The sequence below is a fragment of the Procambarus clarkii genome, chromosome 11 (genome assembly GCF_040958095.1).
Source record: "Procambarus clarkii isolate CNS0578487 chromosome 11, FALCON_Pclarkii_2.0, whole genome shotgun sequence".
NCBI classification, from domain to species: domain Eukaryota; kingdom Metazoa; phylum Arthropoda; class Malacostraca; order Decapoda; family Cambaridae; genus Procambarus; species Procambarus clarkii.
The window spans coordinates 33215147-33227646 of record NC_091160.1 but is presented as its reverse complement, the minus strand read 5'-3'; the positions used below and the strand labels follow the sequence as shown (position 1 = coordinate 33227646).

The following is a 12500-nucleotide window of genomic DNA, read 5'->3' as shown; positions in this document are numbered from 1 at the left end:
CCCCCCTTCCTTCCTCGCGTTCTTTCACACCTCCGTAGTGTGTCTTGGCTCTGACTTGAGTCTTCCTGGTGTGTGGTGCCCGGCGAGGCCCCTCACAGGGGTACACATAGAAGGGAATAAGAGAGAAGACGAAGGAAGGACGAAGCACCAGAAGAAATAATGAAGATCTACATTTTAACATAGACTAAAACAGCGGTGGAAGAAGATAACTGTAAGGAATTAAGAGGGAGAGAAAGAAAGGCGTATGTGCTCTTAGTATACTTAATTTGCTAAGCATCTAAGGCAAAGTCTTCGTTCAGTGCCGCAGGAAAAGGAGATCTAGAAGTCAACGCTTCCGAAGTCAACAGCGCAAGTCAGCGCTTCCGAAGTCAACACCACCGAAGAAAGCGCTGCCAAAGTTATTGAAGTCACCCACAATCGAAGTCAACGCTACCGTCAAGGGGGAAGACAAAGCAGAGCTATAAGACAATCAAGAATAGAAAAGGAAGGGAGGAAGATAAAGAGGACACCAAACACCGAGGAGGACGAAGAAGGACCCGAAACCAAAATAGTCTTCACACACCCGGCCCAAGTCTGGGAGTACAAGACACAGAAACCCGACTCCCCCAGTGATCCTCTAATTTATGTGCTGCTTCACTCCCTCGCACACTTGAGGGGGAGAAAAAGAGTGCTTCTAGCGAGTGAAAATTTAGTGAGTCTACCCCTCTAACGATCGGGAGTGTATAATTAATTTGTCTTAGAAAACGTGAATACAGCCAACTAATTCAGCAATTTAAGGAATCTCTGCCACTCTTTAGAGTTTTGGTCCAAACAAAAAATATTCTCCTTTGATTGAATAGATAATTAGACTGAATTCTTTTGAGTTTATACTATTAATAGCTGTTCCAAAAGGAGCGTTTGGAACAGCTAAGAATTTCGGACACGGCAAGGTTCTGTAGCCTCTGACCCACACACTTTCCGACACGGACCACACAGTTTCGGACCATCCAGTTTCGGACCACACAGTTTCGGACCATCCAGTTTCGGAGCACACAGTTTCGGACCATCCAGTTTCGGACCATCCAGTTTCGGACCATTCAGTTTCGGACCATCCAGTTTCGGACCACCCAGTTTCGAACCATCCAGTTTCGGACCACCCAGTTTCGTACCATCCAGTTTCGGACCACACAGTTTCCGGCTCGTACAGCAAGATGGCCTACCAAAGCGTATCAGATATCGTGAACGAACACATGGGTCTGATCCGTTCCATCACCCTGTTGGTGCTGCTGATGGCCACGGTGAAGATCTTCCTTGTTATGTATAACCACCCTAGCTGGACGGGCTTGGAGGGCCTCATACATGGTATATACAACCCTAATTAAACCTCGTATAATGTGAGGTTTATACAACCCTAATTAAACCACGTATAATGTGAGGGTTATACAACCCCTAATTAAACCACGTATAATGTGAGGGTTATACAACCCTAATTAGACCACGTATAATGTGAGGGTTATACAACCCTAATTAGACCACGTATAATGTGAGGGTTATACAACCCTAATTAGACCACGTATAATGTGAGGGTTATACAACCCTAATTAGACCACGTATAATGCGAGGGTTATACAACCCTAATTAGACCACGTATAATGTGAGGGTTATACAACCCTAATTAGACCACGTATAATGCGAGGGTTATACAACCCTAATTAATCCCTATTTTCATCTAATTATTTTTTTATTTATGAGGTGTGTAAACAACCCCAATTAAAATTATAGTTTATTTGTAAGACTTTGTAATTACGAATGTTGTAAACATGTATTTCCTGCGTAATTTTAAGCGTATAGTAAATTAAAAAAAACTTGTTTTAATGCCAACTTACGTTTTATGATGCTTTAATTGGTTTATTTATTGGAACAGGTGTGTTTTTAATTCAGCAGGTGTTTTTAATTTAGCTTCAAGGATGTTTTACCCAAGGATAAATAATCCTCATTAGAGTCCTATTGCATACAATACGAGCAAGGATTGGCAAACTGTAGTGATTGTAATGATCTAATTATACACGTCTCTGTAGAGATTGTAATGATTTACTCATACAGGCTTTTGTAGTGATTGTAATTTACTCATACAGGTCTCTGTAGGGATTGTAATGATCTAATCATACATGTCTCTGTAGTGATTGTAATGATCTAATTATACAAGTCTATGTATTCAGTATAAATTAATCATGTATAATTCAAGCGAATAAATCCATGGATAATGATATCTAGAGAGATACTTAAGGTTTTCTTTACCCTCTTTCTTACGTGTCTTGTGAGATAACCTGATAACGAGGAGGACGTTGTCGTTGTTGTTTAAGATTCGCTATCTGGAACAAAAAAGTTCCAGGTAGCACGGGCTATGGCGAGCCCGTAGTGTCTCTGAGGAGGAGGAAAGCAAATTAGGGCTATGATAATGAATAATGAATAGAATGGTGGAATTACAGAGAGAGAGAGAGAGAGAGAGAGAGAGAGAGAGAGAGAGAGAGAGAGAGAGAGAGAGAGAGAGAGAGATGAATATATATATATATATATATATATATATATATATATATATATATATATATATATATATTGTATTACAGAGATATATTCCAATATATTTACTATAAGTAATACCTACAGCATGAGGGTTGAAACATCTGACACCACCACAATAACTCTGACACCACCACAATACGTCTGACACCACCACAATAACTCTGACACCACCACAATACCCCTGACTCCACCACAATAACTCTGACACCACCACAATAACTCTGACACCACCACAATACCTCTGACACCACCACAATATCTCTGACACCACCACCATAATAACTCTGACACCACCACAATACCTCTGACACCACCACAATACCTCTGATACCACCACAATAACTCTGACACCACCACACTAACTCTGACACCACCACAATACCTCTGACACCACCACAATAACTCTGACACCACCACAATAACTCTGACACCACCACAATAACTCTGACACCACCACAATACCTCTGATACCACCACAATAACTCTGACACCACCTCACTAACTCTGACACCACCACAATACCTCTGACACCACCACAATACCTCTGACGCCACCACAATACCTCTGACACCACCACCATAATAACTCTGACACCACCACAATACCTCTGACACCACCACCATAATAACTCTGACACCACCACAATAACTCTGACACCACCACAATACCTCTGACACCACCACCATAATAACTCTGACACCACCACAATACCTCTGACACCACCACAATAACTCTGACACCACCACAATAACTCTGACACTACCACAATACCTCTGACACCACCACAATACCTCTGACACCACCACCATAATAACTCTGACACCACCACAATAACTCTGACACCACCACACTAACTCTGACACCACCACAATACCTCTGACACCACCACCATAATAACTCTGACACCACCACAATACCTCTGACACCACCACAATAACTCTGACACCACCACACTAACTCTGACACCACCACAATACCTCTGACACCACCACCATAATAACTCTGACACCACCACAATACCTCTGACACCACCACAATACCTCTGACACCACCACCATAATAACTCTGACACCACCACAATACCTCTGACACCACCACAATAACTCTGACACCACCACAATACCTCTGATACCACCACAATAACTCTGACACCACCACAATAACTCTGACACCACCACAATACCTCTGACACCACCACCATACCTCTGACACCACCACAATACCCCTAACACCACCACAATACCCCTAACACCACCACAATAACTCTGACACCACCACAATAACTCTGACACCACCACAATACCTCTGACACCACCACAATACCCCTAACACCACCACAATACCTCTGACACCACCACAATAGGATAACATGCGAGGAACCCACAGTCCAATCTTCTAATAGAACGTCGCATTTTGACGTACACTCTCTCCCTATAAGGCCAAAAATTCTCGTACTAGAAAATGAAAGCGGCTCGCAAAATTAACCTCCTGTCCCGTTTTCTGTTGTGGGTCCTCTGGTAGGTTAGGATAAGGGCACTTTAGTACGACTGTTTCTTGACGTTCGGAGACCTTAGGAGGCCGGGTTGCACAGTAAGGCTCCGGGAGGTACTGACGAAGGAACTTAAAAACAGCTTTCTGGTGATTTCTGAGTAATTTCTCAATGACAGACAGAGGTTAAGATGATAATATTGTGAGACATTAAGAAATACTTGAAGACAAGCCTCTACAACGTGCTATAAGGATCCTCGACTAATGCACACGTGCCCAACAGTTTGAATGATCAACAAGAAAGAGTTTGGGGATATCTGAAGAGAATTTGGTTTGTAAACATGAATCAACATGATTTTATGAGGTAAACTGTCCTTGCTCTACCTGTAGGAGTTATACAAGGTGTTCGTTACGAGGCAGGTGTGTGTGTGTGTGTGTGTGTGTGTGTGTGTGTGTGTGTGTGTGTGTGTGTGTGTGTGTGTGTGTGTGTGTGTGTGTGTGTGTGACGTGTGGGCAGACTGCTGCATCTTGCATGACTACCAGAAAGCCCTTGACACAGTATCACATAACTAACTGCTGTGTTGCACTGACTTTGCTGGGCCCTAATGTGCTGTAGTATATATATATATATATATATATATATATATATATATATATATATATATATATATATATATATATATATATATATATATATATATATATATATATGTAAGTACCCCATCAGTCTTAGATAATCCCCTGGTCCATATAAAATCCCACTGATCCACTTGGATCCCCTTATCCACTTAAGACCCCCCCCCCTGATGCACTTAAGTGGACCCCCCCCCCCCCTGGTCCACTTATTCCACCTGGCCCACTTGAGACCCCATGATCCACTAAGTTCCTCTGAACCACATAAGATTCCCTTATGGACTTAAGACCATCTGGTCCACTTATACCACCTGCTGGTCCACTTAGACCACCTGTCACCACTACTCCATCGTCCACCATGTTCCCTATCCCTTATCTATCCTTTAGCCAGCTGTTCATAATACGTTGTCTGTCTCCGACAGGTTGAAGGATGGCAAGAAAGTGGTGGAGTCAGACAGGATCAAGTTCAAGAAGGTGTCTGACTGTCTCTGGACTCTCAACATCAACTCTATGCAAATGGATGACTGTGGATGCTATACGGTGAGTAGAAGTAGAAGTAGGAGAAGAAGTAGAAGGAGAAAGAAAAGGGTCTGGAGGAGGAGGAGGATTTAGGAAGAGATCCTTGATAGTTTCTATCAAGGGTGATAGAAACTATCAAGGATCTATCAAGGGTGATAGTTTCTATCAAGGGTGATAGAAACTAACCACTTGAGCTGGACGGTAGAGCGACGGTCTCACTTCCTACAGGTCGGCGTTCAATCCCCGACCGTCCACAAGTGGTTAGGCACCATTCCTTCCCTCCCACCCCCCCCCCCCCGTGTCTCATTCCAAATCCTTATCCTGAACCCTTCCCAGGGCTATATAGTCGTAATGGCTTGGCGCTTTGCCCCCTTATAGATGCCTTCTGGTCTCTGTGTGGAGTCCCCTTACCCGTGGTCCACTCTACCATATAATGCGCCCTCGCTGCTAATTGCCACACCATTGAATGGCCAAGGGGGGTGGTTACTGGCCATTAATGGTGACGCCTGCAGCGCCACACTTGTTTGGATTAGTTTAGAACTTTTAGGCTTGGTTAATGCAGTTTTGGAGTACAGGCACTGACCTTGCTTAGCTTTGTGGATATAGAGGGCCCTTGGATAACTTTAGGATACCGAAAGCCCTTGGATACCTTTAAATTGGGACATCCAGGACCCGTGGATACGTTTAGGATATGGATAATTCAAAGCTAGTTGACCCGAACGAGTGAAATACCTGGGGACCAGATTCACGAAGCAGTTACACAAGTACTTACGAACCTGTCTATCTTTTCTCAATCTTTGGCGGCTTTGTTTACAATTATTAAACAGTTAATGAGCTCCGAAGCACCAGGAGGCTGTTTATAACAATAACAACAGCCGATTGGCAAGTTTTCACGCTTGTAAACTGTTTAAATAAATGTAACCAAAGCCGTCAGAAGATTGAGAACAAGATGTACAGGTTCGTAAGTACTTGCGTAAATGCTTCGTGAATCCTGGTCCTGCTTCTCAAGGCATCGTATGGGTAGATACAGCTTGGGGCTAAAGGATGATTACTGTTTAAAAACTTGATCTAATCGTCCTTCACCAGTTAATGCAAGTACCTTCCTCTCAACGAGCGGTCGTCTAGGTAGAAATGGCTGCTTGATACCTGGTTGATACCTCAACCAGGTATCAACCAGCCTAAGCTACTCTATCCCCTTTGAGATGTATTTCTTTCTGGTCTCAAGAAGTGAAGTGAAGTGAACTATCAGGTGGAAAGCGCCAAGCCATTACGACTATATAGCACTTGGAAGGGATCAGGATAAGGATTTATGATGGGACGGGGGAGGGGAAGGAATGGTGCCCAAACCACTTGTGGACGGTCGGGGGATTGAACGCCGACCTGCATGAAGCGAGACCGTCGCTCTACCGTCCAGCCCAAGTGGTCGGACTCTGGTCTTAAGAAACATTGTTTGATCTGTGTTGCAGGTGGTGGCGGCGAACTCCATCGGGCAGGTGTCGGAGTTCTTCAACCTGCAGACGGACGCGGCGCCCCAGATAACGCGAGGCCTCGACCCTGAGACGGAGAAGAAGCTCAGCAATGACCTGACCTTGGAGGTCAGGGCTACGGGCTCCCCCCAGCCTGACGCCCGCTGGTGAGTCTATCTATATCTAGGAACAAATCCACAAGGGCCGTGACGAGGATTCGAACCTGCGTCCGGGAGCATTTGATGCATCACGTTATTGTCATCTCTGTGTGTGAATCTATATCTATCTTTATCTATCTATCTATCTTCAAGACGCTATGGTAAACCCCACCAGGGAGCCGGTGGCTGAGCGGACAGAACACTGGACGCGTGATCCTGTAGTCCCCGGTTCGATCCCGAGGTGCCGGCGAGAGACAATAGGAAGAGTTTCTTTCACCCCTGATCCCCCCCCCCTGTTACCTAGCAGTAAAATAGGTACCTGGGAGTTAGTCAGCTGTCACGGGCTGCTTCCTGGGGGTTGGAGGCCTGGTCGAAGACCGGGCCGCGGGGACACTAAGCTCCGAAATCATCTCAAGATAACCTCAAGATAACCAGTCCATTCCTTTTCTTCTCTTGAAGAAATAGGAAGGAAAGTAGGAACCCCTTCATCTCTCTCACCCTCTCTTCCACTACTGTTCCCCGTCCACTTGGGGTGGACGGTAGAGCGACAGTCTCACTTCATGCAGATCGGCGTTCAATCCCCGACCTTCCAAGTGGTTGGGCACCATTCCTTCCCTCTCCCTGCCCCATCCCAAATCCTTATCCTGACCTGACCTGACCCTTTCCCAGTGCTATATAGTCATAATGGCTTGGCGCTTCTGATAATTCCTTTCCCTTCCACTACTGTTCCTCAACGCCTTCTCTTCCACAGGTTCAAGAACGGGAAGGAGATTATGGGAGACGAGAAGTTTAAGATGATCAGAGATGAGTCCTTCTACACACTCAAGATTCGTCGGCTGGAGAGGAAAGATAAAGGCACTTACAAGTGTGAGGTGAGTCTTCTTGGCTCAGTGTGAGGGAGGGTGTTCTGAGCTCAGTGTAGTGTGAGGGAGGGTGTTCTGAGCTCAGTGTAGTGTGAGGGAGGGTGTTCTTAGCTCAGTGTAGGGTGAGGAGGGGTGATCTTAGCTCAGTGTAGTGTGAGGGAGGGTGATCTTAGCTCAGTGTAGTGTGAGGAGGGTGTTCTTAGCTCAGAGTAGGGTGAGGGAGGGTGTTCTTAGCTCAGTGTAGTATGAGGGAGGGTGTTCTTAGCTCAGTGTAGGGTGAGGGAGGGTGATCTTAGCTCAGTGTAGGGTGAGGGAGGGTGATCTTAGCTCAGTGTAGTGTGAGGGAGGGTGTTCTGAGCTCAGTGTAGTGTGAGGGAGGGTGATCTTAGCTCAGTGTAGTGTGAGGAGGGTGTTCTTAGCTCAGAGTAGGGTGAGGGAGGGTGTTCTTAGCTCAGTGTAGTATGAGGGAGGGTGTTCTTAGCTCAGTGTAGGGTGAGGGAGGGTGATCTTAGCTCAGTGTAGGGTGAGGGAGGGTGATCTTAGCTCAGTGTAGTGTGAGGGAGGGTGTTCTGAGCTCAGTGTAGGGTGAGGGAGGGTGTTCTGAGCTCAGTGTAGGGTGAGGGAGGGTGATCATAGCCCCACCACCACCACCACTACTCACCAACAACCCCTGCTTCTCCTCCCTCACAGCTCACCAACACGAGCGGGTCAGTCTCCACTGAGGGAGAGCTGACAGTAAGAGCCCCGCCAGACTTCATCACTCCTCTGAAGGACGTGTGCGCTAAGGAAGGAAGCAAAGACGCCAAACTCTTCGTCGAGTGGGAGGCCAATCCCAAGCCCTCTGTCAAGTGGTAGGTCTTCCCTCTGTCAAGTGCTAGGTCTTCTCTCTGTCAAGTGCTAGGTCTTCCCTGTCAAGTGGTTGATCTTCCCCCTGTCAGTTCTCATATACCAGCTTATCGAAACCACTTCCTTAACAACCATAATTACTCCCGGTAACGACTGAACCTAATGATGATAACTTATATATAAAGACTTGCGACCACCACACACACACACTCCTGTAACCACCATACCTAAACGACTAAAACTAGCCTCCATTAACATCTATCTACTCCTAGGAGTAGCTATATCCACAGTCGTAGCTATATCTACGTTCTATCTACACCTGACGACTACCTGTTCTCTCTCTCTCTCTCTCTCTCTCTGACAGGTTCCTGAACGACAAGCCAATCAGAGAGGAGACGCCTGGGTACACAATCAGAGGTCAGGAGACCACTCAGATTCTCACTATCAATGAAGCCACTCCGGACTTCGTCGGTACATATACCGTCAAGGTAAAAGTGCTATTAGCTGGCTAGTTGAGTGGCTGGCTAGTTGGATAGTTCGTTAGTTGGATCGCTGGCTAGTTGGATAATTGGTTAGCTTGATAACTGATTAGTTGGATAGCTGACTAGTTGGCTAACTAGTCAATTGGATAATTAGATTGTTGGATCGCCGGCTAGTTTAATACCTGGCTAGTTGGATAGCTCGCTAGTTGGATCGCTGGCTAGTTGGATAATTGGTTAGCTTTGATAACTGATTGGTTGAATAGCTGACTAGTTGGCTAACTGGTCAGTTGGATAATTAGATTGTTGGATCGCCGGCTAGTTTAATACCTGACTAGTTGGATAGCTAGCTAGTTGGATAGCTGGCTAGTTAGTTCACTCAGTACTCGGATGGACTCAGTTGCATAGTTCGACTTGCAATCCATCAGTTGCCGGGTGCTGAATCACCCTTCGTCTGTTTAATAACTTGACTGATGGAGATTTCAGTCGACTCAGACCAGCTAATATTGTCAGTGGTAGTTACGTAATTACTTATTTGGTTAATTTATCGAGAACTGTCGTTATCAAATATAAATAACCCTATATATATTTTCACTGGGAGGAGCATACCTCCTGGAGTTACTATGCCCAGTCGAGGAAATATACCCGGTGGATATAGTACCCCCAGTGTTGATTGTATACTTTCTGAATGAAGTATACCCACTAATGAAGCTCGGTTTACCCCCCTAACACACCCCCACAGGCAAGCAATGAGTATGGAGAGAGCGTTTGTAAGGGGCGCTTCCGGCTCCACGAAGCTCCAGCGATTACAGAGGGACTCAAGGATGTAGAGTTCCTGGAAGACACCGCCGCTAAGTTTACCTTCAAGGCCACCGGTATACCACTGCCAGAGATCAAGTGGTAGGTGCCTCGGAGAGGAAGATGTGTGTGTGTGTGTGTGTGTGTGTGTGTGTGTGTGTGTGTGTGTGTGTGTGTGTGTGTGTGTGTGTGTGTGTGTGTTATTGTGTGGTGTGTGTGTGTGTTGCTGAATAAAGGGGGGGTATGAATTAAGTGGGTAGATGATTTAAGGGGTTGGGATTAAGAGGGTAGATGATTTAGGGGGTTGGGATTAAGTGGGTAGATGATTTAGGAGGTTGGGATTAAGTGGGTAGATGATTTAGGGGTTTGGATTAAGTGGGTAAATGATTTAAGGGGTTGGGATTAGGTGGGTAGATGATTTAAGGGTTTGGGATTAATGGGGTGCAGCATCAAGAGCCTATAGGCAGGTAAGTGGCTTGCAACTTAGTAATGATGTTTCAAGTTATTAGGTAGTTTTAATCCGGAACTTAAGTGACCTTAAGTGTTCAGAATAACTAGCTTAATTAAGTTTCAACGATTAAATTGAAGATTATACCTAAACACTTAAGTGCTGATATTAAGTAGATCGATGGTCGAGTGATTAATCAGAGCTGGGGGAGGTAGGATGCTTAAGTAATCTGTCTGTCCCCTCTACAGGACGAAAGATGGCAAGAAGTGGTCTCCAGATGAGCGCCGCGTCAAGCTGAAGGTGGAGAACGAGGACACCTTCAGCTTGGTGTTTGAGGAAGCCAAACCCGAGGATTCCGGCTTGTACGTCGCCACGGTGTCCAACGTCGAGGGTTCGACCACCACTGAAGGCACCATCGTTGTTAACAGTGAGTGTGTGAGGCTGTCTGATCCTGTCGACGACCCGTTCTCTTTTCGACCGGTTCAGTAGAGGACCTTCGTCGACCGGGCTCAGTAGAGTACCTTTGTCGTCCGGGCTCTGTGGAGTACCTTTGTCGACCGGTTCAGTAGAGTACCTTTGTCGACCGGGCTCTGTAGAGGACTTTCGTCGTCCGGGCTCTGTAGAGTACCTTCGTCGTCCGGGCTCTGTAGAGTACCTTCGTCGTCCGGGCTCAGTAGAGGACCTTTGTCGACCGGTTCAGTAGAGGACCTTTGTCGACCGGTTCAGTAGAGGACCTTTGTCGACCGGTTCAGTAGAGTACCTTCGTCGTCCGGGCTCTGTAGAGTACCTTCGTCGACCGGGCTCTGTAGAGTACCTTCGTCGACCGGGCTCTGTAGAGGACCTTTGTCGACAGGTTCAGTAGAGTACCTTCGTCGACCGGTTCAGTAGAGTACCTTCGTCGACCGGTTCAGTAGAGTACCTTTGTAGTCCGGGCTCTGTAGAGTACCTTCGTCGATTGGACTCATCTTCCGGGAATTTGGGTTAAAATATTTCCGTAAAGGAGTTCTTAAGTCACAGATGTTGTGACACTTCGTCACTGAAGAATGACAAAGTTTAGTCAAGCTTCTGCCCATTGTTGTGCGGAGTTTGGTGGGATTTCTACCTGCTTGAGGCGTTACCCACCGGCCAATCACGAAGCTTGGTGCGATATCCACCGGCCAATCACAAAGGTTGACGCGATTCCTACCGGCCAATCACGAAGCTTGATGCGATATCCACCGGCCAATCACGAAGATTGTCGCGATTCCTACCGGCCAATCATGAAGATTGAAGCGATATCCACCGGCCAATCACGAAGATTGTCGCGATTCCTACCGGCCAATCACGAAGATTGACGCGATTCCTACCGGCCAATCACGAAGATTGACGCGATTCCTACCGGCCAATCACGAAGATTGACGCGATTCCTACCGGCCAATCACGAAGATTGACGCGATTCCTATCGGTCAATCACAGAGTACAGTTCACTAATCCCCTACGATAATATCAGATTAATCGGCTTGTTATATAATTTTATTTTTTTCAGATCCTTGAAAATAGATTACAGGAACTTGAGGTGTTTTATTTTTTTGAACTTCTGTAATCTATTGTTATCACATGAAATACATAGATTTGAAATCAAATAATTCCACTGTTTGGTGTAAACAGAATGTGTTGTCAAACACCCTTGATAGATCTTGGTCAATATCTATTGGCAAATTACTCATCTTCAAACAAACAAAAATCTAAATAATTTGTCAATTCGTCAATGACTTAACACAACCTCTTACGAAACCCGTACATCTTAATAGTCTATTTCGGCTTTATTAAACATATATTAAACTGTTTAGGAGCGCCCAAACTGCACAACCGTAGATTATTGTTATTATAAACAACTTCAGTATGCTCCAGAGCTCTAAAACAGTTTAATAAATGTAAACAGCGCAGCCATGATTGAGGAAAGATGTACAGGTTTCGTAAGAGTTTGGGGTGTTATGTCTCTCTCCCTTTGAGTTTTTTTTTTCCTTGTCTGTTGCTTGTGTTCGATGTGTTGGCGCGGTAACCCGTCTCGACCCGTCTCCTCCCAGGACTGACGTTCGAGGAGCCTGGCCGTGTTTATGTGTGTGTGGGGTGTTTGTTTACATTCCGTTTTCTGTGAGGTTGAGTGTGGGTGTTGACGGGGGGTGTCTCAACTAAATTGGAGCACAGAAAACGCTTAACTCGAAGAAAATGGAGTGTGGGGGGTTCGGGTGTGTTTTTTT

General features: G+C 45.7%; 1 protein-coding gene across 1 annotated transcript in view; it reads left to right on the top strand.

Annotated features, from left to right (window-relative positions):
* LOC123748492 (muscle M-line assembly protein unc-89) overlaps nt 1-12500 on the top strand; it is a 206445-nt gene that overhangs the window by 161334 nt on the left and 32611 nt on the right. The window contains 7 exon segments of the mRNA XM_069322532.1: nt 5106-5223; nt 6669-6835; nt 7578-7698; nt 8380-8540; nt 8900-9023; nt 9757-9914; nt 10509-10687. Coding sequence (XP_069178633.1) covers nt 5106-5223; nt 6669-6835; nt 7578-7698; nt 8380-8540; nt 8900-9023; nt 9757-9914; nt 10509-10687 — 1028 coding nt within the window.